Genomic DNA, 26,263 nt, shown 5'->3' on the forward strand with positions numbered 1-26,263 from the left:
TTTGTTTCCAAAAATTTTTACTCCTTATTTATAACTATAAATATAAGTAGATTATAATATACTGATTATAATTCAAAATTATTTTAAAAGGGTAGAAACAAACTCAAACATACTTTTGCTTTCATAAAATAATCACTATTAAGATCTGGGTGCATTCTACCAAAGTTTTCTCTATCTGTGCACACATGTGCTTACACACACATGCCCACAGTGGTGTATGGTAAACCAGCGATGGGGTTAGGATGGGGGCTGATTTGTAGCAATTATTATTTTCCCCTTGGGTAAATGCTCTCACCATAGCCAGTTTCAAACTACCAATGGTTTAATAGCTGGCTCACTTAATTCCTGAAAATTGAATAAATAGCTCTCAAAAGCCCTGTAATCTAAATGTCAGCAAACAACTGCCACTGTTTTAAAGGTTTCAGACTTTGAAAACTTTATGCTGTATGGTACCTGTTTTTAAACAGAAATATCTATCATAAACTCATTTCCTTATCACTTCTCTGGTGGCTCAGTTGGTAAAGAATCCACCTGCAATGCAGGAGATCAAAGTTTGATCCCTGGGTGGGAAAGATCCCCTGGAGAAGGAAATGGCAATCCACTCCAGTATTCTTGCCTGGGAAATCCCATGGACAGAGGAGTCTGGCAGGCTACAGTCAACAAACGTAAAATTACTTTTAAAGACTCAACAGTATTCTCCTTTTTTTTTTTGAATCCTCTATCAATGGATGATTACATTGCTTTTTGCAGCATTACCTATTTGAATAGAAGTGTGAAAAATAAAATTGTGAATACGTCTTTACACATTTCTCTGATTATTTCCTCAGGATATATGTGTGCAAAGTTCATTAAAAGGTCAAAGGGAGGCACTTTTGTGTCTTTGAAACAAACAGTCAAGGTTTCTCCACAGAACCTATTCCAGGTACACCCCTACACACGGTACCAGAACACCACACCTGGGCAGTAGATTGCCATGTCCTGTCCAGCACTAGACACCACTGTTCCCCTTAATTCTTGCTAATCTAATGGGTGGAAAGTGACATCTCATTGTTGGCTTAATTTGTATCTATCTTACTCATGAATGTGAGCTTCTTTTTAGGATGAACTTGTTTCTATCTTTTTTTTTTTAAATTTTATTTTATTTTTAAACTTTACAAAATTGTATTAGTTTTGCCAAATATCAAAATGAATCCGCCACAGGTATACATGTGTTCCCCATCCTGAACCCTCCTCCCTCCTCCCTCCCCTGCCTGAACTTCTGGTTGAAAATCTTTTCTCCTTTTTCGAAGAATATATTTTATATTGAATGGATTTCTTTTGTGTGCAAGAGCTCCTTGTGTTGTGATGGTGCTAACCACTCCCATATACCTATATTTTCCCAAGTTTTCATTTGTCCTTTAACTTATAATATTGTGATGCTCCACCAATGTTGTCAATCTTTATGTTATTAAACATATCAAATTTTCTTTAATGGCCCCATCCTTGATGATTGATATATCTAAAAAGGCTTTTATTTCAACCTTGTGAAAATATTTGCATATATTTTCTTCTAGTACTTTTAGGGCCTAATTTATTTTTTTAACATTTAAATATTTATTTCAACTGAGATTTGTTTGGAAGTAAGGAATGAGGTAAAAAAATTAACTTTATTTTTATAGAAATTATCCAAAACTCTAGCATTTAAATACATCTTTTCACTGACTATGGATGCTACCTTGGGCATCCGCCAGCTGCAGGGCTGGCTTCCTTTCTTTTCTGGATTTCTGTTTTCACTTCAATTTTGTCCTTGGAGAATTTCTTACCAATTCAGCAATTCATTTTAAAAGACATTTATTTTTAAATGCAGAATTTCTAGCTGCTTTACAGGAAAAGGGTTGTTTAGCGGACGTGGTCCACCATACTGAGAGAAACTGAAATCTTCTCCAATCTATTTCTGATGTGCTGGTTAGCATGAACATTCAATAAGTAGAAAATGTCAGGGACCTGCACAAGTCCTTCCAATAACCTTTTGTGATAGTGAAGATGATTGCAACAACATCCCTACTAGTTCCCTGGACCCTGACTATCTCTTCCTCGTCATCTCAGGCCTCTTCCTCCAGAGTTCTTTTCTTTTTTATTTATTTTTTGTGAATTTAAAAATATTTTTACTGAGATATAACATTATGTTAGTTTCAGGCATACAGCATAATGATTTGATATTTGCATATATGGTGAAATGTTCACCACAGTAAGTCTAGTTAACATTAGTCACCATGCTGCTGCTGCAGCTAAGTCCTTCAGTCGTATCTGACTCTGTGCGACACCATAGACGGCAGCCCACCAGGCTCCCCCGTCCCTGGGATTCTCCAGGCAAGAACACTGGAGTGGATTGCCATTTCCTTTTCCAATGCATGAAAGTGAAAAGTGAAAGTGAAGTCGCTCAGTCGTGTCCGACTCCTAGCGACCCCATGGACTGCAGCCTACCAGGCCCCTCCATCCATGGGATTTTCCAGGCAAGAGTACTGGAGTGGGTTGCCATTGCCTTCTCTGTACATAGCTACTTTTTTTCCCCCTTGGGATGAAGACTCTTAAGATTTACTCACTTAGCAAATTTCAATGGATAAATAGATAAAGAAGATGTACTATTACTATTGTATTATTCAGTTAAAAAAAGGAAGTCTTGCCATTTGTGACAACATGGATGGACCTTGAGACATTATGTTAAGTGATATACATCAAACACCATATGATCTCATATCTGGAATCTAAAAAAATAAAATAAATAGTTTGTGGTGGTATATATCTAAAAAATGTCTGAGCCACATGAAAACAGCATTTACCAAGTCCCTAAACACTTAAGAGGAGGGAAAGAGCCTGCTGTACTTGGGTCAGAAGGAAAAGACAACAAGTTCCAATTAATATTTCTGAGTTAGCCACATGGAAAGCCAAATGAATAATGCCAATATAACCTTGAATACCTTGATATTGAATCATTTGCCTTGGAAATGAACAGAGATCATTCTGTTGCAGCAATATGTGAACTATGAAATTCCAGATGTTCAAGGTGGTTTTAGAAAAGGCAAAGGAACCACAGATCAAATTGCCAACACCTGCTGGGTCATCAAAAAAGCAAAAGAGTTCCAGAAAAACATCTATTTCTGCTTTATTGACTATGCCAAAGCCTTTGACTGTGTGGATCACAATAAACTGTGGAAAATTCTGAAAGAGATGGGAATACCAGACCACCTGACCTGCTTCCTGAAAAACCTGTATTCAGGTCAGGAAGCAACAGTTAGAACTGGACATGGAACAACAGACTGGTTCCAAATAGGAAAAGGAGTACGTCAAGGCTGCATATTGTCACCCTGCTTATTTAACTTATATGCAGAGTACATCATGAGAAATGCTGGGCTGGAGGAAACACAAGCTGGAATCAAGATTGCCGGGAGAAATATCAATAACCTTAGATACGCAGATGACATCACCCTTAGGGCAGAAAGTGACGAAGAACTAAAGAGCCTCTTGATGAAAGTGAAAGAGGAGAGTGAAAAAGTTGGCTTAAAGCTCAACATTCAGAAAACTAAGATCATGGAATCTAGTCCCATCACTTCATGGGAAATAGATGGGCAAACAGTGGAAACAGTGAGAGACTTTATTTTTGGGGGGCTCCAAAATCACTGCAGATAGTGATTGCAGCCATGAAATAAAAGACACTTACTCCTTGGAAGTAAAGTTATGACCAACCTAGGCAGCATATTAAAAAGCAGAGACATTACTTTGCCAACAAAGATCCATCTACTCAAGGCTATGGTTTTTCCAGTAGTCATGTATGGATGTGAGAGTTGGACTATAAAGAAAGCTGAGTGCTGAATAATTGATGCTTTTGAACTGTGGTGTTGGAGAAGACTCTTGAGAGTCCCTTGGACTGCAAGGAGATCCAACCAGTCCATCCTAAAAGAGATCAGTCCTGGGTGTTCATTGGTAAGACTGATGTTGAAGCTGAAATTTCAGTTCTTTGGCCATCTGATGCACAGAGCTGACTCATTTGAAAAGACCCTGATGCTGGGAAACTTTGAAGGCAGGAGGAGAAGGGGATGACAGAGGATGAGATGGTTGGATGGCATCACTGACTCAATGGACATGAGTTTGGGTAAACTCCAGGAGTTGGTGATAGACAGGGAGGCCTGGCGTGCTGCGGTTCATGGGGTCGCAGAGTCGGACACGACTGAGCGACTGACCTGAACTGAACTGAACCTTGAATACTACAATTAACAGTTTCTCATTTCCCTCAAACCCACTACATCTGCACTGAACCACTGTTTCTGCACGCATCTGCGATCTTGTTTAGAGCTGCTTTCCTTTAGGAAGTTTTTTATGACCTTGGAAATATATGTTATCTGAATATACGCAATTGTAGTGCACTATATATGCTTCAAGAAGCAACAAATCAATTTTGACACAGTATTTGTACCATCAAAAAATCACATCCTATGTTCTGTTTTTTTAATTGGCTGAATGTTTCCTTTCAAATGTGTGTGCTCTGTATCAATTATTGACAGACAGTTTTGGTTGGCATATTTAGAAAATAAAGAGTTTTAATCATAAAGAATTCACTGGTAGCATGGTACGGAGCAAACAGCATGCATTTTAAAGTCAATTGTGTAGACAAGTTTTACCATTGAGTAATAGTTGTTTAGTTGCTAAGTTGTGTCCAACTCTGCGATCCCATGGACTATAGTCTGCCAGGTTCCTCTGTCCCTGGGATTTCCCAGCAAGAATACTGGAGTGGATTGCCATTTTTTTCTCCAGGGGATCTCCCCAGCCCAGGGATTTAACTCAAGTCTTCTGCATTGGCAGGTGGATTCTTCACCACTGAGCCACCTGGGAAGCCTTAATAATAGGGCTTTTAAGTTAACTGAACTTTTTAAATTCACTTTTCTGAATATGGAGTTCCTCTCTGGTAAAGACAGATGAAAACATTTATCTCTATCTTATGAGATTATTTAGAAATTTATGTACTATTTTGTGTTAATACATACACACACACAACTCCCTAATTCAATTAATGTTATCCCCCTCATCTTCCTTCTTTTTTATTAAACACACACACTCCACTATATAGTTATTACCAATTTACAGAGAATTAGAATAAAAGATATTTAAAACCATGCTTAGTTTAACAAGATCTTCCTTTGGTGATTAAAAAATTCAATATTACATAATGCTTCATGGCTATTTTTGCAGTCATAAATTATCATTGCATTGTAGATGAGAGGAAGAACATTTCTAATAATAGGATATTTAGAGTAATAAAGGTGAAAGAGCTAAGAGCTTGCTTTAATAAGTAACCAGAAACAAAGACCCTGCTTCACTTTCTTCCTGAAATTCCCCTTAGCATCTCACTAAGAATAGTGCATGCCATGGGAGGGACTCCTCCAACACTTCCATTTACTAACTGCTTTATTCACAATTTCCATTATTTCAACCATCCTCCAAACAAAGCAATACCTTTCTCTTAGACCTAAATACAAGCTGGGTTTCTACTGATCCACAAGCAATACACTGCTAATAGAAAAGACATTTTACAGCTCAGTGTCGATTGCAAACAGATTGTTTCTGCCCTAGACCTTATGTATGCAGAGTGCATAGGGAACACTCTTGCCTGCCATCTCCTCTTCCTTCATTACCATGCCGGCAATGCACAGTTCTCTGCCTCCACCATCTCTGCCATCTTCTGCCTTCACAATACACGTATCTTAAAGATGCTGATGGCACCCTTGGCTAGAAGAACACTAGATACAAGGACACTCCTATAATATTTCAGGCTTCTATTTAATCTCATCATTTTAATATACTAAGACAAAAGAGAATGTAGAGATAAACAACAGAAGCTGAGCTATTCTGAAATGACACCATCCAATGTAAAGTTCAGTTAGAAAGGGAGAGTATTTAAGTGTGGTATCTTTTAAAAAAAAAGTGTGTTTCTTTTTTTTTTAATGACCTGAAAAAGTATATAACTGGGATTGCATCAAACGCAGCAATGTTCCTCTATGGAAAGACTCTGTAGCTCTTTGTCTTTGTATCTCTCTCTATGTGTCTCTGTCTCTATCACTATCTCTTCTTTCTTCATCTCTTCTTTTTCTTTCCTCTTCTCTCCTCACCCTCACTCCTCTTTGTTTTCCTTTACCTTGAATGGACAATAAAAAACCACTGAAAAGACATTTAGAAGCAAGCCATGGATGTCAAAAAGTCCTGTATAAGAGAAATTCAGTTTTCCCCAGGAGACTAGATAGAGCAAAAAGTCCAAAGCAAATTAGAAAATGTGAGGATAAAATTAAGGCTTTCTAAGTGAGATGCAAAAATTAGTTCATTAAGAGTTTTGGGGCCATCTGAAGTCCCAAAGATCTAGAGAAGGACAGAATTAACTCTGGTGCATCAATTTAATTTATTAAGTATAAAATGTTTGAACAGCAAACTAGTCCACAAAGAATGATTAGAGGTGTCTTCCCAAAGTGAAAAAGGGTAAACAAAGCTAGAGTAAATAATGGTCAACAATGGTTGAGAACTGCTTGAGAACAATAATTTGTATATCTGTGCTTGCCTGAACACTAATAGAGATCTATATTTCAACTAAGAATCAAGTAAAACCCACAATATTATATTAATAAAGAGCTATATTTATATAGAAAAAGCTACCAGTGACTGATGAACGACCTCTCTTTCTATTTCTTTTCTTTTGAGTATCTACATAAGTTTCTTGAAGGAAGCATAGTTGGCAAATACCCTTCAGTTCATCCCTCTCCCTGGCATGGAAAGCCCAAACTTTAAAGGGATGACAATGTTCTGTTATATAAGTTACGGGAAAAATGCAAACATCAGTACAGTGGCGTATATATCAAAATGCACAGTGATAACCTATATGGGAAAGAATCTAAGAAAGAGTGGATATATGTATATGTGTAACTGACTCACTTTGCTGTACACAACACTGTAAATCAACCGTACTCCAATAAAATTTTTTTTTAAATACATACTCTTGCCTAGCTTTAGGAGTACTTCAAAAAATATGAAAGTATCTTGGAAGTTAACAAAAAAAAAAAACAAAAAACAAAAAACAATGATGGCAAAGAGCCTTAAACTATTATTACAGACCTTACAAACACTGTAGGAAAGGGTATTTATTTCCTAATAATGTAAAGTTATGCCAGGAGTTTTGATTGTGATGGCAGAAGGAGAAAAGAAATTCAGGAAAATAACAGAACTCAACCAAGTTTAGATTATCAAGTGTGTGATTGTTTTGTCTCTTTTCTCTCATTTTCTCAACCATCTTATATTTTCATTGTTCCTACTGCCTCTAAAACAGAGAAAGACAAAAGAAGGCAATTCTGTATATTGCTTTTATAGGTTTGTAAGGCAGGTACTTGAAATTATGACCAAGGTTCTCATATTATTTATAAAATTTACCCATTTTCTCCCTGTCCCTCAAAAATAAATGAGCAATTGCAACACCCAGTGGATTTTAGAATAAAGCAATCTTTGGGTTTTTTTATTTTTATTTAATTTAATTTAATTTTATTTTTAATTTTTACATAATTGTATTAGTTTTGCCAAATATCAAAATGAATCTGCCACAGGTATACATGCACTGGGACGACCCAGAGGGATGGTATAGGGAGGGAGGAGGGAGGAGGGTTCAGGATGGGAAACACATGTATACATGTGGGTTTTTTTTTTTAATTGAGGATAGAGGTATATTTTATTTTCTAAAGAAATTCATCCATTAAATAGAAAAGCTGTTTTAAAAATAGTGAAATAAAATGGGTGAGGACTGGCCCAGTAGTGAGTCAGTGGTAATCAGATGGTGATTTGGTTCTCTAAAGCTCATATAGATATGGCAGAAACAAATGTTAAGGGGTGAAGGGTGGAATGGGCCTGCAGAAACAAAGGTGATTCAAAGGGCAGAAGAAAGTCTTATAAGCCACATATTGTCACTGAGAACCATATATACTCACGTATTCCCTGAAAAAATAGTGTCCTCTCTTAACTCATACATGTGAAGGAAAAATCAGGTCATTTTTCTAAATATAGAATTATCACTGTATTTCAAAAAGCCTTTCTAGAGAATTTATAACTGTGAAGTCAGCATCACACCAATAAATTGTGTGTGTGTGTGATATTAGATACCCTAATATCTTCTCAATACCCACCCTTGGGAAGTACAAGTAACTAAACATAAACATCAGTCTTTCAAAGCATTAAAAAAAAAAGGAAAAAAAAAAAAAAAAACAAGAGTGAAGATACCTGCTCCCAAGAAGAAACATTTAAAGGACATCAGGGTGAATGTTATAATTCCAATGACCTTTAGGTCTAAGAATAAAATGAAACTGTATTCTTCTCACATTCTCTAAATGTTTGGACTAAATTGCATAGAAACAAAATGTGTTCAGGATGACCAGCCATGAGCAACAGAGATAGGGCTGAATGTCACAAGTACACCCAAGTAAGGAGTTTTTCAAAAAGCTATTCAAATAATATGAGACCATGGGAGCTGGCAACAAATTGAATCTGTGCCCCAAACTGAAGGAAGCATTGCTTGGCACTAAAATACAATAGATCCTTGTAGAGAAAAACAATAACAAAGAACTGCCCAAGTGTATCTAAAATACATTAAACAAAAATGTTTCCTTCACCTGCAGGGATTCCTGTCCTCCACAATCTGTTCCCAACCTACCTTTCCAGCTTGGCTTCTAAACACCTTCACACTATCCCTTCAGCCAAACTGAACTCTTCTGTTCCCAAATAAGAGATGTATTTTCTCCTAGAAAAGAACAGTTGTTCTTTGATTGAGAAATCTTCAATACTGCCCTACAGGATTAATAACTTTCTCTGTTCTCTCATGCAATTTTGTTTGGTATTTTTTTTCTCTTCTGTCTCTCAGACTTGACTGCAAGATTCTTACAATAAGAACTTTTCTTTATTTACCCTGGATTCTAACAATATGAAATGGTCAAACACATGATATTTAGAATAAAGTGAAATTGCTGTAAGATAAATATTTGTCATTAAAAATAATTAGATAATAGGAATGGTGTATCTTGGATATGTCCATGGTTTATTGTAAGACCCACAATGTTCTTTAATAAATAAGCAATAATGAAGAATTGGTTGAGATTTTGCTATTGTCAGTTGGTTTAGTTGGCTGGATGGTTAGGTTTGCTATTGCTAATCGGTTGGTTGCTTTAGTTTATATGTAAGAACACAGAGAAACAGCATAATTAAATGACTTTAATGTCATTAAACAACTCATTAAGTGAAACAGTCAGAACTTGAATCAATATCTGGATTCCTGCTAAGCCACAATGCTTTTACTTATTTATTTATTTTACATAGTGTAATTCATCCCCCAAAAGTCACACTATTATTTCCACTCTCTGCAAATTTCTTAAAAATAATGATAAAAAAATCAAGGAATCTTACCTCTGTTAGCATAAGAAAGCCCTAAGGTTAGGCAATGTGGTATAAAAGAAAGAGCTTGGCTTTTGGAGGAAAGATGGCCTTTGAAACCCTATCAGAAGTACTGCTAACTGAGGCCAACCCCACACTCCCCTCTCACCTTTTCCTCCCTAATCGCCCCCCACCCTGTCTATATTTCCTAATCTATAAGAGGTTGTAAGACTCTCTACACCCCACCCCCATCACAGTGTTTTCTGTGAAGCTAATGATAATGTGTGAAAAATCTAGCCCTGCGCCTGGCACACAGTCAACAGTTTGTTGACTCTGAAATAAAAAGCTGTATTCAAAGATGTTTATGTGTGTGTGTGTGTGTGTGTGTGTGTGCATTTGGGGAAGAAAATTCATTGCTATCATTTTTCATATGGTCTGCAGCAAATAATTTTGAGATGGCAGTATTTTTCAAATTCATCAGATTATACATGGTACCATTCTAACTACCTCCCCAACTTGGAATCATAATTTGCAAATATTTATTTCTACTCTAAAGGTGGCTTAAACAGTTCAACTTTCTAACATGCTGCCAAAGAAACACACCAAAAGAGAAGTGTGTGACAAATCAGGCTGCTTTTAGAATTCTTGCAAAGGAGAACTTCTTTGCATATAGTATTGGAAATATTTAATTGTATGATAAACAAAAATGGTAATATTGAGTCTTGAGCTTACATTACAGTGGTTTTCTTCCTTGTGGGTGTAAAACATCTCAAATAAGGGGAAAGAGGGAGTAAAAATAATTCTCATGTATTAATAAAAAACATAGCAATCTATTACAGGGTTAACAATTAGCAAAACTCATGACCCCTGGGATCTTAATATATTTTTCTAAATTATTTATATGCTAGTAGAGTCCAAGGGGAATGTATTTAGTAAAAATAATATCTATCTTAGGAACTAAGGAAACAGCTGCAGTCACAGTTTTGTTAAGTACTAACTGTATGACTTTGGATAGCTCTCTCAGTCACTCTGATTCTAATTTTCTGACCCCTAAAAGGGAGTTAAAATACCTTGACTGCTGTGTTTTGGGTGTGAGAACTAAATGACAAAGAATATGTAAAATTCAAATCAAATTTTATTTCAGCAAAGGGAGCTTTATTACCACGTCTATAACTGTTACATTATAATTATATTATCACTACTAAAATCATTCAAGCTTTAATTCCTTAAAAGAGAGTAAATACTGATTCTTGATTATTTGCTTTTATTACTATCAGAAATGAAATGTTGACCCCACACTCCCCAGTGAAGATGGAAATCACAGTACTGCTATAGAAAGACTATGTTTTCTAGTCAGAATTGTGTGCCTTAAAGTCCAGTTGATGGTATCTGAAATGCACCACATAGAAATAAAACTGTTGTGTGGTTGTGATTTCTTTTTAAAATTTGGGACTTTTCTTTAGAGAAGGGCCCACATGAAGGAGTCCAGAGGAACAAGATAAAACAAATATCACAAGCATGTACAGAGCTTTAGGGTTTTCAAGATATCTTTCTTTGTTCACATCAATCCTGTGGTTCCGTTAACACGGGTACCTGAAGCCCAGGAAGGGCCTTATGAAAGGCTAACCAGTCTACTGTCGTCTACTCTGTTGTGAAAGGCATGATGCACGAGAGGTTGGTTCATCAGATCCCTTTTCCCTCTCATAGCTCAGAGCCGGTTCCCCTTTTATTTTTGTCAATAACACTTACTTTTTGTTCCTCTCCTTCCAACTAGGAAGTGCATCACTGACACAGACACAATATACCTTTTCATAAGGAAGGCAAATGAATATGGGCCAGATGGGCCGAGGGCATTACAACATGTTTCCTGCTCCCATGGTGACTCAATGGGGCTGGTATGAGAACGTATTTTATTCAAGAAGTCAGCTTCCCTGGCAGAATTATGAGTCAGTTCCTGGGTAAAAAGCTCACTCTCCACAACATCTGAGGGGCTGGTCGGGGGGGGTGGGGGGCTCCTTGGATGGATTACAGTAAAGGTCATTCAGAAAAGCAACTCTGCCAGGACCAGTGGGGAGGCACCAGCACTAATGAGCCACTGACTCCTGAGAATTCATTGATCTCTAACAAGGTTAACAAGGTCATTTTTCCATTTCCCTTCAAGGTGAGGACATAAAACCACATTGATGAATTGCTAGTATGAATACAAACAAGTTCTATTATAAACTTTATAATTGACCAATTATATAGTTGACCAACTTGGGCAAAAAAAAAAAAAAAGTAAAGGGACAGTTTTTCATTCATTTCATATATATATATATATATATATATATATATATATATATATATATATACACACACACACACACACCTACCTATACCTATCATATATCTACCTGTATATATGTAAACATTCAGTTCCTACTATGTGTCTATTTGTCCATCTTTACTCCAAGTGCATGGGTTAACAGACAAAATGGACAAGTCCCTGTCCTTGGGGAGCTTAAAAGCAGAGAAATAGGCAGGAACAGAGGAAGAGAGAGAGAGAAAGAAAGAAGAGGAAAACAGGGATTGGAAAGGAAAAAGAACATGAAAAAGGAAGAGGAGGAGAAAAAAAGGATGAGAAGGATTGATATACTGACAAAAAATAATGAGTGTTATGAAGAAAACTAAAGAAGGAACTGGAAGAATCAACCTACCTGACTTCAGGCTCTACTACAAAGCCACAGTTATCAAGACAGTATGGTACTGGCACAAAGACAGAAATATAGATCAATGGAACAAAATAGAAAGCCCAGAGATAAACCCACACACCTATGGAAACCTTATCTTTGACAAAGGAGGCAAGGATATACAATGGATTAAAGACAATCTCTTTAACAAGTGGTGCTGGGAAATCTGGTCAACCACTTGTAAAAGAATGAAACTAGAACACTTTCTAACACCATACACAAAAATAAACTCAAAATGGATTAAAGATCTCAACGTAACACCAGAAACTATAAAAACTCCTAGAGGAGAACATAGGCAAAACACTCTCTGACATACATCACAGCAGGATCCTCTATGACCCACCTCCCAGAATATTGGAAATAAAAGCAAAAATAAACAAATGGGACCTAATTAACCTTAAAAGCTTCTGCACATCAAAGGAAACTATTAGCAAGGTAAAAAGACAGCCTTCAGAATGGGAGAAGATAATAGCAAATGAAGCAACTGACAAACAACTAATCTCGAGAATATACAAGCAACTCCTACAGCTCAACTCCAGAAAAATAAATGACCCAATCAAAAAATGGGCCAAAGAACTAAATAGACATTTCTCCAAAGAAGACGTACAGATGGCTAACAAACACATGAAAAGATGCTCAACATCACTCATTATCAGAGAAATGCAAATCAAAACCACTATGAGGTACCATTTCACACCAGTCAGAATGGCTGCAATCCAAAAGTCTACAAGTAATAAATGCTGGAGAGGGTGTGGAGAAAAGGGAACCCTCTTACACTGTTGGTGGGAATGCAAACTAGTACAGCCACTATGGAGAACAGTGTGGCGATTCCTTCAAAAACTGGAAATAGAACTGCCTAATGATCCAGCAATCCCACTGCTGGGCATACACACTGAGGAAACCAGAAGGGAAACAGACACGTGTACCCCAATGTTCATCGCAGCACTGTTTATAATAGCCAGGACATGGAAGCAACCTAGATGTCCATCAGCAGATGAATGGATAAGAAAGCTGTGGTACATATACACAATGGAGTATTACTCAGCCATTAAAAAGAATACATTTGAATCAGTTCTAATGAGGTGGATGAAACTGGAGCCTATTATACAGAGTGAAGTAAGCCAGAAAGAAAAACACCAATACAGTATACTAACGCATATATATGGAATTTAGAAAGATGGTAACAATAACCCTGTGTACGAGACAGCAAAAGAGACACTGATGTATAGAACAGTCTTATGGACTCTGTGGGAGAGGGAGAGGGTGGGAGGATTTGGGAGAATGGCATTGAAACATGTAGAATATCATGTATGAAACGAGTTGCCAGTCCAGGTTCGATGCACGATACTGGATGCTTGGGGCTGGTGCCCTGGGACGACCCAGAGGGATGGTATGGGGAGGGAGGAGGGAGGAGGGTTCAGGATGGGGAACATATGTATACCTGTGGTGGATTCATTTTGATGTTTGGCAAAACTAATACAATTATGTAAAGTTTAAAAATAAAATAAAATTTAAAAAAGAATAAAAAAAGAAAAAAAAAAAGGATAGAGGACTGGAGTGATTGGCAGGGCTATTTTAGTTAAGATGGTTAAGGAAGGCCTCTTAAGAAGATACCATTCAAGGACAGAACTAAATCAAATAAGAAACTCCAATCAGGGGTTATACTCAGCATATTTAAAATCAGGACATCAGGAAACTGGCCAGTCAAATGGGACACTCAGTTAAGCAGGGTAGATGCTGGTTTAAACAGGCAGTAGAGCTCTATACTAGTGCATCCCAGTTGAATATCAGTCCTGCTTATAATGTATCCTCTCCTCTGTAAAGCCTCTAAGGGCCAACAAGGTTAGAAGTTATCGCTCCTTCTCTTGGCTTTGACCTGTACTCTGTCCAAGTTATACCCCTCCTTTGGTGCTATTTTTGGTTTCCAATAAAATGCCTTAAGTGGTATAGCAAAACCAAAACACACACAGGAAAAATAATCAAGATGGTAGAAAGGCTCAAATCCATGCCACATGAAGAACAGTTGAAGGTATATACGGGAGAACATGGCCATGGTTTAGTGACCCCTGTTGAACATCTCTGCTGGCCTCTCACATAGAAGAAGAATTCCAAAGCAATGATAGTCAAAGTATGATACATGATCATCAGGGAAATAATACATGGGAATGTTTTTCTTTAAATGAAGTTAACTCAGTTCCTTGAATTAAAATTAGAGACTCATGAGATGAGGTATTTTCCATTTAAATCAAGCAGTTGAACCAAAGAAATGTATGGATGTGACAAAAGACAAATTTCAGTTATATGTGCTAAAAATTTTCTAATAATGTGATTAGTCCAAAGACATAATGGGCCAAAATGAGATGATCACTAGTTAGAGGTACCATCAAATAGTTCTGAGCAGTACTTCTACAGATGAAATGAGACCCACAAAGACAGACTTTAAAGTCCCCTGTAACTCTGATGTCATACAATCCATTTCCATGATAGGTGAGTTTGGTTATTTAAACTCAATAAATATTTTGGCTGCATCTTCTTATGCTTATGAAGCAACATCCAAAGAAAGAATGACCTAATGATAGGTTCTTTCTTTCCTATGTGTGTGCTCTCTGTGTGCTTAGTTGCTCAGCCATGTCCAACTCTCTGTGACCCTTTGGACTGTAGGTCTCCAGGCTCCTCTGTCCATGGGACTTTTCAGGCAAGAATACTGAGATGGACTGTCATTTCCTTCTCCGGGGGATCTTCCCAACTGAAGGACTGAACCTGTGTCTCTTGTGTCTCCTCCATTGCAGGAGTCATCAGAGCAAAACCCTATCTTTATTTATTTGTTTTTATAAGGTATCAATGGGCTGTTACCACCAAGGCTTTCTCCGCCACTGGCTCAAGTTTGGAAAACAGAAGTCATCCACTATCACTGTCATTTCTTTTCCCAGAGGACCTGAGGTAAGGGGAAGAAATACAATACTAGTTGCCTTAGATGTGAAGGCGAAGACAAATTTCTATAATTAAACACACCAAACCAGTCCTCCCAGTGTACTTTGTCCCATAAAGACTAAATATTTCAGTAGTTCTTGCCACCGTCAAAACTATATGATTCTGTCAAATATAAGATTTTATATTACCACAGAAGTCAATGGAAATAATCAACATTATGGTCTCTTAATCCATTTTCAGACATATGACATTACTCTATGTGTTATCTGCATCTTAATAGATTGTTAAGAGACATTCACTTACCTGAGGCATCGCTTTGCAGGATCCCATAGAAGTACAGACTCATTACACACCACAGAAGTCCCATCCTGTCAATACAAATACAAAGGCAAGGAGAGTACTTATTACCCTCAAGTGCTTAAACAATACTAATGCATATGTAGGCTGACTATCGACTAGGAACTGTTTTAAGACTTCTACAATATTAACACAAAAATATAATTATATTTATAATTACACATTTTTTAATATTTATAAAAATATGTCACAATCATAAAATTATAACAATTTTACAATGTTAATATTGTCAGAATCAACCAGGAAGATAGGCTTTTTTTATATCTCCATATTACAGGTAAGAAAACTGAGACAAGTGTAAATAAGATAAAAGATCCTTTGGCTAGAAAAGAGTGACTGGTGCATCTAGCGTGTGCATGCTCAGTCACGTCCAACTCTTTGCAACCACATGGACTGTAGTCTGCCAGGCTCCTCTGTCCATGGAATTTTCCAGGCAAGAATACTGGAGTGGGTTGCCATTCCCTTCTCCAGGGGACCTTCCTGAAGACCCAGGGATCAAACACTCATCTCTTGAGTGTCCTGCATTAGCAGGCAGATTCTTTACCACTTGTGGCACCTGGGAAGCCCCAGAAAGTGGCAGGGTAATGATTAAATTACAACAGCCTGGCTCTAGAATGGTCTCTTAATCACTGAACTCTGCCTACTTAAAAATACATTTTTTTTAGATTTTTTTTTTCACGAGAGTTGAATTTCTGGCAGATAAGTTTGTTCTTCTTACTCTTCATCATATTGTCTTGGTTTATTTCCACTGGGAAATGTTTTATTATCTAGACACTTTTTCTTCTTAGTGAGGAACAGAAAATCTAGAAATCCTAGATTCAGACTTGGTTTGCAGTCCACCATACTCTGAATTTATAGTAAAGGGAAATGTATAACTCTCATGTCTTACTGTGCCTGCTCTACTCTTCCTACTCAAGAGACAAATGATGAAGCTGGATTCTAGTTTCTGTGATGTTTAGCCCTTCTGTTGGTAACCAGCTGAAACAGTTCACTAGCAAGAACAATGCCCTTTTATTTGGTTGTGTGATCTTTAATGCAGAAGGGCTAGAGGTGTAACAACTCTGTTAACTATTTCTTTCACCACTATTCTACACATATCTGGCCCCTGATAAAACCTCTGTGGGGTTATAAGTACTGACACCTGAATATTATTGAGAAATTCCATATCGAGGACCTCCACTCTCTGTTTTGAACATAACAGATACATGGGGGTAATTACAGAGGTCTTGGTAACTTGTCCAGATCATATTTCTAGTAGGTTGCAGAGATGAGATGTATATCCACACCTGACAAACTACGTCTATTATCCCAAATATCAGCCTATGTCATAAGTTTCACAGTAGCACAGTAGTCTAAAAACCATAGAAGTATTTAATAAATAGGGTGACCTACTAACAGCATTTGAAATGGAACATTTATAAGAGTGCTACACTGAAACAAAAGGTATAGACCAGTATTGTTCAAGCCATCCAGAATGTGTGGTGATTTTAAAGGAGGATGCAAGTTTCATACACTTGTCACCTCTATTGGCCACACATCACCAAAAATCTCTATTGTGCTTCTTTCTTAGCATGATTGTACATAAGAGTCCCTTGGAAAGCAAGGAGATCAAACCAGTCAATCTTAAAGGAAATCAACCCTGAATACTCTTTGGAAGGACTGATGCTGAAGCTGAAGCTTCAATACTTTGGCCACCTGACATGAAGAGCCAACTCACTGGAAAAGATCCTGATGCTGGGAAAGATCGATGGCAGGAGGTACAACAGAGGATGAGATGGTTGGATGGCATCACCAATTCATTGGACATGAACTTGGGCAAACTACAGGAGATGGTGAGGGACAGGGAAGCTTGGCATGCTGGACTTGCATGAGGTCCGTGGGGTTGCAAAGAGTCAGACATGACTTGGGAACTGAACAACAGCAACACAAATCACAGGAGAGCTTATTATATCTTAAACAACATTTTATCTCAGAAATTAAATGTCTCTTTCTTAACAACACCATTCCCTTCTAATTCTTATACCATTACCTTAGGGAGTTTTCCTATCAGCATTCTTTAATTCAATAAAACACATATTGAACACTTTCTGTTTACAAGTCACTAGCCTATAATTGCAGAGACCTCTCTCAAGCAAGATGTAGGGCCTTCTCTAAAGGCACTTATCCTCCATAGAGGAAATAAACCACATGCAAACCACTTCAGCACCATCAACTTTGAACAATAGACATGCAGAGGCACTACAGGATGTTCAAAGATTTATCAGACGGAAGTTTGAGTACTAAGCAGAGTCTAACAGAAACTTAAGTGTGTACAAGAAGTAGCTGCAATACAAAGTAAAGTGATAAAAATAGAGAGGAGCTGATAAGTGTTATTGAAGATCAGCAAAAGAAAGGGATTACTCTAGCTAAGGCAGTCAAAGAAGACTAAATAGAAGAGGTAGCTTTAAACTGAAAGAAGTGGTTTGGAAATTTAGAATTGAGGCAGAAGGAAAGTGTCGGGGAAAGAAACTCAGTGGAGAATAATGCTCAGAGGAAAGCATGGAACATAAATAGGAAATCATCTATAAATAATTCAGTTTGACTCAAGCACAGGGTATTAGGAAAAGAACTATAAAAGATTTTGGTGGAAAGCAAGGGGTTTTAGGATCAGAATATTGCAAGGTATTGAACAGTAGGCTAAGAACTTGGGATTAATTTAAACAGCAAAGAGGGAATCACTGAAATTTTCTGACTAGAGGAATGATATGGTGATCAAATTATGCTATATGGAGGTCATTCCTCCAGGCACATATTGGATGGATTGCCACTAAATTCTGTCTTGAAATCAGTTCGATTTCTCAGTCGATCATCACAATAATTGTTATGCTCCTAGTTTTGTGTCATCCATAAACTTGATGAACATTCCACCTATGTCCTCATCCAAGACATTAACAAAAGTAATTAATAATTCTGTATAGTCCTTGTCAACAGAGAGCAAGTAGACATTTAATTATGGCACCCCACTCCAGTACTCTTGCCTGGAAAATCCCATGGACAGAGGAACCTGGAGGGCTGCAGTCCATGGGGTTGCTAAGAGTCGGACATGACTGAGCGACTTGACTTCACTTTCACTTTTCACTTTCATGCATTGGAGAAGGAAATGGCAACACACTCCAGTGTTCTTGCCTGGAGAATCCCAGGGACAGGGGAGCCTTAGTGGGCTGCAGCCTATGGGGTCGCACAGAGTCGGACACGACTGAAGCGACTTAGCAGCAGCAGCAGCAGCATAAAGCAAAGTAATCTCAGTTCCAATACTCAGCTATGCTAAAGGATTCTAACCTCCCAAATTGTTTTTGACTATTAAAAAAAAAAAAGCCTCACACCTCTCTACTTTCACAATTCGCCTGTTTATAAGCTGCTGAGTTCCTATGGCAACACTTTGAAGACATTCTAATTAGTGTGTGATTGAGAGCCTAAATTGATAATCCCAGGAGTAACTGGATTATGCTGGAGGCAACAAGGAGTCAGGTTACCAAGGTAAACTTAAAATAATGTGTGCAAATACAAATCCAGGGTCAGTCCTGCCTTGTAATGAATCAGAATAAATCAGACTGAAAAGAAAATATGATTGTGCAGGCTGGTTTTAAACGACTAAAGGTACCAATGATCTGAAATGTTTCTGAGAAGATTGATTCATTTCACATAGATTTGCATTCAGCCTCAGAAGTTTACTATTGTTATAAGTAATACAATTTTTTTTTTCCTTTTTTTTTGGCTGCACTGCAGCATGCAGAGCTTTCCAGACCAGGGATTGAACCTGCCGCACCCCCTGCAGTGGAAGCTTGGAATCTTAACCACTGGACCACCAGGGAAGTCCAGTAATATGCTTTTGATTCTTATTTCTTGTGAAGAGTGGGTCTGGGTATTTTTAGACTGGAGAAACAATCAGAAAAGAAAAGGAATCTTTGGAGAAATGTCTATTTAGTTCTTTGGCCCAATATCATGTATGAAATGAGTTGCCAGTCCAGGTTCGATGCACGATACTGGATGCTTGGGGCTGGTGCACTGGGACGACCCAGAGGGATGGAATGGGGAGGGAGGAGGGAGGAGGGTTCAGGATGGGGAACACATGTATACCTGTGGCGGATTCATTTTGATATTTGGCAAATCTAATACAGTTATGTAAAGTTTAAAAATAAAATAAAATTAAAAAAAAAAAAAAAAAAAAAAAAAAAAAAAAAGAAAAGGAATCTATCTAATAATGCAGGATTTCTCATGGTCTGAAGTACAACCTAGCTTTATATTATTGTGCTGGGGTTTAATAGCTTCTGCCTTTGCTTCAGATGACTAGAACCTACATACAATAAATTCCTAGTCATCCTTCCCTGCATTTTGTTTACTATATGATCATTCCACACTTCCCCTCTTAGATATTAGTACTTATCTCATATTCAATGCCATTGTTTCCTAGTATAATGTCTATACCACCTAGCAAGAAGTTTCAAATATGTACTTAGTTCTATGTAATCAACATGATAATAAAGATTGCTATTACATATTCACTTTAACATCTATCCATGTAAATTAATCTTTCCAGTGTCTGCCTTCTCTAGGGACATTAAGCTTCAAAATTTCCTTACCTCTGAGTTTTCCCTGATCACTGGATTTTCTCACTGACCAGGAGATAGGCTGAAACTAGGCTATCTACCCCTAGATAATAATTCAGATTATCTCTGAATCATCATTTGCTCAGGCTTCCTTCTATACAACAGTATTTCATAAGACCACAGACTAGATTCATACATCAGTTTCCTTAATTCCATATGCAGCTCCATAATCAGATCATAGCCACTCTCTGAATCTCAGCAACCTGGTTGGGGCATGGTCCTTCAACTTGGTTCTTATTAGCACTCTGTTCTAGGAGCCTGCATTTTTTTTCCCCTGTAATATCTTACTCTAAGCTGGATAAACCTCATCTAACCATGAAGCTTTATCTGCTTCATTTGTGGTTGACAGATACCCTATGCTTTGACCTGTCCACTGAATACTTGGACATTAACACCAAGTCACAGAACCTAGATGGTCATCCACATGCAGGATCAGCCCTGCAGCCCAATTACTTCCTTAAGCCCGAATTCCATCTAGATCTTTCTTTTCCTTTTTCTAATATACTGATAACGTTTGAGCAGGTTTTGCTTCAAAACCTTTCAGCAAAGTAACATAATGGGCTCTGAATCTGGGTATAATGAAGTAAGCATATTCCACTTTGTCTTTCTTAATGAATGTAGCTATAAACCTGGGGAGAGTACATGGAGCAACTTTTTGAAGACTCTAAATTGGAAGCAATGGCACATTCTTTTCAAGTATGCATAAGCATTCACCACAATATCATGCACCATAAATCAAACTTAAACAAATGTAAAGGAATTCAAAGTATATTCTCTAACCGTAGAATTAAACTATAACTATAAATAAATAAATAAAATGAAAAAATCTCCAAAGATTCAGGAATTAAAATATATACTTCTAAATAATACATGGAACAAAGAGAAAGTCTTGAGGGAAATTAGAAAATATTTTGAACTGAACAAAAGTGAAAATCCAGCATACCAAAATGCATGGGATGCACTTAAATCAGTGCTTAGAGAATAATTTTCTGTATTAAAAGTTCACAATAAGAAAAGAATAAAGATCCCAAAAAATAATCTAATATTTACCTTAAGAACCTACAAAAAGAAGAGAAAACTAAACCAAGCAAGCAAAATGAGGGAAATAATAAAGAATGGAGATAAAGATTTCTGTTGTTGTTCAGGCGCTAAGCTGTGTCAGACTCTTTGAGACCCCATGAACTGTAGTATGCCAGGCTTCCCTGTCCTTCACTATCTTTTGGAATTTGCTCAACTCATGTCCATTGAGTTGGTGATGTTATCCAGCCATCTCCTCCTTTGTTGCCTCTTTTTTCTCTTGCTCAAAGATTTTTAGACCAGAAATAATAAAATGCATAGAAAAAATAACAAAGCCAAAAGCTGGTTCCTTGAAAAGAAAAATAAAATTGCTAAACCTTTAGCCAGGAGAATCAACAATGAAAGTAAAACATGTATCACTATTAGGAATAAAAGAGAGTATTTCACTACTGATTACACAGCATTAAAATTATAATAAGGCAACACTAAAAGCTCTATGCACACAAATGCCACAATTTAGATAAAATGGACCAACATCTCAAAAAGCCACAAGTTACCAAAGTTCATCCAAAATTAAAAATACAATTTGAATGGTCCTATAATTATAAACTGTGGAAAATTCTGAAAGAGATGGGAATACCAGACCACCTGATCTGCCTCTTGAGAAATTTGTATGCAGGTCAGGAAACAACAGTTAGAACTGGACATGGAACAACAGACTGGTTCCAAATAGGAAAAGGAGTTCGTCAAGGCTGTATATTGTCACCCTGTTTATTTAACTTATATGCAGAGTACATCATGAGAAACGCTGGACTGGAAGAAACACAAGCTGGAACCAACATTGTCCCGAGAAATAACAATAACCTCAGATATGCAGATGACACCACCCTTATGGCAGAAAGTGAAGAGGAACTAAAAAGCCTTTTGATGAAAGTGAAAGTGGAGAGTGAAAAAGTTGGCTTAAAGCTCAACATTCAGAAAATGAAGATCATGGCATCCGGTCTCATCACTTCATGGGAAATAGATGGGGAAACAGTGGAAACAGTGTCAGACTTTATTTTTCTGGGCTCCAAAATCACTGCAGATGGTGACTGCAGCCATGAAATTAAAAGACGCTTACTCCTTGGAAGAAAAGTTATGACCAACCTAGATAGCATATTCAAAAGCAGAGACATTACTTTGCCAACAAAGGTTTGTCTAGTCAAGGCTATGGTTTTTCCTGTGGTCATGTATGGATGTGAGAGTTGGACTGTGGAGAAGGCTGAGCGCCAAAGAATTGATGCTTTTGAACTGTGGTGTTGGAGAAGACTCTTGAGAGTCCCTTGGACTGCAAGGAGATCCAACCAGTCCATTCTGAAGGAGATCAGCCCTGGCATTTCTTTGGAAGGAATGATGCTAAAGCTGAAACTCCCGTACTTTGGCCACCTCATGCGAAGAGTTGACTCATTGGAAAAGACTCTGATGCTGGGAGGGATTGGGGGCAGGAGGAGAAGGGAACGACAGAGGATGAGATGGCTGGATGGCATCACTGACTCGATGGACGTGAGTCTGAGTGAACTCTGGGAGTTGGTGATGGACAGGGAGGCCTGGTGTGTTGCGATTCATGGGGTCGCAAAGAGTCAGACACGACTGAGGGACTGATCTGATCTAATCTGATAATTATTAAAAATAACTTGCATGTATAGGTAGAAATCTTCCAAAAAATAAATATTTAAGCATTGGTGGTTTCACTGGTGAATTCTACCAAACATTTAAAGAATTAATAACATCAATTCTACACAATTTCCTCCAGAAAATTAAAGAGGACAAAACTGTTCCATTTCATTTAATGGCATCAATATTACTCTCATTACAAAACCTACCATAGAGAGCACAAGAAAACAAATTTACAGATATTCTACAATCAAGCAGAGTTTATCCCAGGAATTCAAGATTGGTTTCAGTATTTTCACAGATTTAAAGAAGCAAAACCACATCATCATATCAATTGATGCAGGAACAGTACTTGACCAAATTCAATACTGATTCATGATACAAATTCTCAGGAACCTAAGTATAGGAGGGAACTTACTCAAATAGCAAAAGAGCATCTAATAAAAAACCTACAGCCATTACATCTAATGTTAAAAGACTGAATGCTTTAAGGAGCAAGGAAAGGATATTCCTTGTACTATTCAACATCATTCTAGAAGTCTTACCCATGCAATAGGGCTATACACAGATGACATGATTTTCAACATAGAGAGTCCTAAGGAATCTATTTATAAATAGAACTAAATATGGTTAGCAAGATTACAGAATGTGTAGTCAACGCACAAAAATTAAACATATTACTATAAACTAGCAATAAACAATTATAAAGATTTTTTTAATACTGGTTACAATAACTCAAAGAAAAACTAAAATGTTCAGCTGAAAAGCTTGATCAAACATATGTAAAATCTGTATGCTGAAATTTACAAAACATTGATAAGAAACCAAAGAAACTAAATACTTGGTTGTCAAGATGGACTTCATGCCCTAATCTCTGGAACCCATGATGTTACTTAACTTGGCAAAAGTAACTTTACAAATGTAATTAAGATTATAGAGCTTAAAATAGAGAGATTATATTGGATTATTCACACGGGCTTGATCTAACCATTCAGTTCAGTTCAGTCACTCAGTCGTGTCCGACTGTTTGTGACCCCATACACTGCAGCACACCAGGCCTCCCTGTCCATCAGCATGCCCAGAGTTTACCCAAACTAATGTACATTGAGTCGGTGATGCCATCCAACCATCTCATCCTCTCTCATCCCCTCTTCTCATGCCTTAAATCTTTCCAAGCATCAAGGTCTTTTCAAATGAGTCAGTTCTTCACAACAGGTGGCCAAAGTATTGGAGTTTCAGCTTCAACATCACTCCTTCCAATGAACATTCAAGATTAATCTCCTATAGGATGGACTGGCTGGATCTCCTTGCAGTCCAAGGGACTCTCAAGAGTCTTCTTCAACACCACAGTTCAAAAGCATCAATTCTGTGGTGCTCAGATTTCTTTATAATCCAACTCTCACATCCATACATAACTACTGGAAAAACCATAGACTGGAAGAACTTAACTAGACAGACCTTTGTTGGCAAAGTAATGTCTCTGCTTTTTTTTTTTTTTCAATTTAAATTGTCTCTGCTTTTTAATATGTTGTCTAGGTTGGTCATAACTTTCCTTCCAAGGAGTAAATGTCTTTTAACTTCCTGGCTGCAGTCACCATCTGCAGTGATTTTGGAGCCCCCTCAAAAAAAATAAATAAAAATCAGCCACTCTTTTCACTGTTTCCCTATCTCTTTGCCATGAAGTGATGGGACCAGATGCCATGATCTTAGTTGTCTGAATGTTGATCTTTAAGCCAACTTTTTCACTCTCCTCTTTCACTTTCATCAAGAGGCTCTTTAGTTCTTCTTCACTTTCTGCCATAGGGTGGTATCATCTGCATATCTGAGGTTATTGATATTTCTCCCAGCAATCTTGATTCCAGCATATGTTTCATCTAGCCTGACATTTTGCATGATGTACTCTGCATATAAGTTAAATAAGCAGGGTGACAATATACAGCCTTGATGTACTCCTTTTCCTATTTGGAACCAGTCTGTTGTACCATGTCCAGTTCTAACTGTTGCTTCCTGACCTGCATATAGGTTTCTCAAGAGCCAGGTCAGGTGGTCTGGTATTCCCATCTCTTTCAGAATTTTCTATAGTTTACTGTGTTCCACACAGTCAAAGGCTTTGACATTGTCAGTAAAGCAGAAATAGATGTTTTTTCTGGAACTCTCTTGCTTTTTTAATGATCCAGCGGATGTTGGCAATTTGATCTCTGATTCCTCTGCCTTTTCTAAAACCAGCTTGAATATCTGAAAGTTGACATTTCACGTATTGCTGAAGCCTGACTTGGAGAATTTTTTTTTAATTTTATTTTATTTTTAAACTTTACATAATTGTATTAGTTTTGCCAAATATCAAAATGAATCCGCCACAGATATACATGTGTTCCCCATCCTGAACCCTCATCCCTCCTCCCTCCCCATTCCATCCCTCTGGGTCGTCCCAGTGCACCAGCCCCAAGCATCCAGTATCGTGCATCGAACCTGGACTGGCAACTCGTTTCATACATGATATTTTACATGTTTCAATGCCATTCTCCCAAATCTTCCCACCCTCTCCCTCTCTCTCAGAGTCCATAAGACTGTTCTATACATCAGTGTCTCTTTTGCTGTCTCGTACACAGAGTTATTGTTACCATCTTTCTAAATTCCATATATATGCATTAGTATACTGTATTGGTGTTTTTCTTTCTGGCTTACTTCACTCTGTATAATAGGCTCCAGTTTCATCCACCTCATTAGAACTGATTCAAATGTATTCTTTTTAATGGCTGAGTAATACTCCATTGTGTATATGTACCACAGCTTTCTTATCCATTCATCTGCTGATGGACATCTAGGTTGCTTCCATGTCCTGGCTATTATAAACAGTGCTGCGATGACTTGGAGAATTTTGAGCATTACTTTACTAGTGTGTGAGATGAGTGCAATTCTGTGGTAGTTTGAGCATTCTTTGGCATTGCCTTTCTTTTGGATTGGAATGAAAACTGACCTTTTCTAGTCCTGTGGCCACTGCTGAGTTTTCCAAATTTGCTGGCATATTGAGTGTGGCACTTTCACAGCATCATCTTTTAGGATTTGAAATAGCTCAATTGGAATTCCATTACCTCCACTAGCTTTGTTCGTAGTGATGCTTCCTAAGGCCCACTTGACTTCACCTTCCAGGATGTCTGGCTCTAGGTGAGTGATCACACCATCATGATTATCTGGGTCATGAAGATCTTTTTTTACAGTTCTTCTGTGTATTCTTGCCACCTCCTCTTAGTATCTTCTGCTTTTGTTAGATCCATATCATTTACGTTCTTTAATGAGCCCATCTTTGCATGAAATGTTCCCTTGGTATCTCTAATTTTCTTGAAGAGATCTCTAGTCTTTCCCATTCTATTGTTTCCCTCTATTTCTTTGCACTGATCACTGAGGAAGGCTTTCTTATCTCTGCTTGCTATTCTTTGGAACTCTGCATTATGAGCCCTTAAAAGCCAGACAACTTTTTCTGGCTAAAGTCAGAGAAATGTAGCAAAG

General features: G+C 37.6%; 1 protein-coding gene across 1 annotated transcript in view; it reads right to left on the reverse strand.

Annotated features, from left to right (window-relative positions):
* Positions 1-26,263, reverse strand: part of IL1RAP (interleukin 1 receptor accessory protein) — a 145,596-nt gene that overhangs the window by 70,257 nt on the left and 49,076 nt on the right. Inside the window, exon 2 of the mRNA XM_055568706.1 lies at positions 15,387-15,451. Coding sequence (XP_055424681.1) covers positions 15,387-15,450 — 64 coding nt within the window. The 5' untranslated portion in view covers position 15,451. The remainder of the gene's footprint in view (positions 1-15,386; positions 15,452-26,263) is intronic.

The sequence above is a fragment of the Bubalus kerabau genome, chromosome 2, assembly GCF_029407905.1.
Source record: "Bubalus kerabau isolate K-KA32 ecotype Philippines breed swamp buffalo chromosome 2, PCC_UOA_SB_1v2, whole genome shotgun sequence".
NCBI classification, from domain to species: Eukaryota; Metazoa; Chordata; class Mammalia; order Artiodactyla; family Bovidae; genus Bubalus; species Bubalus kerabau.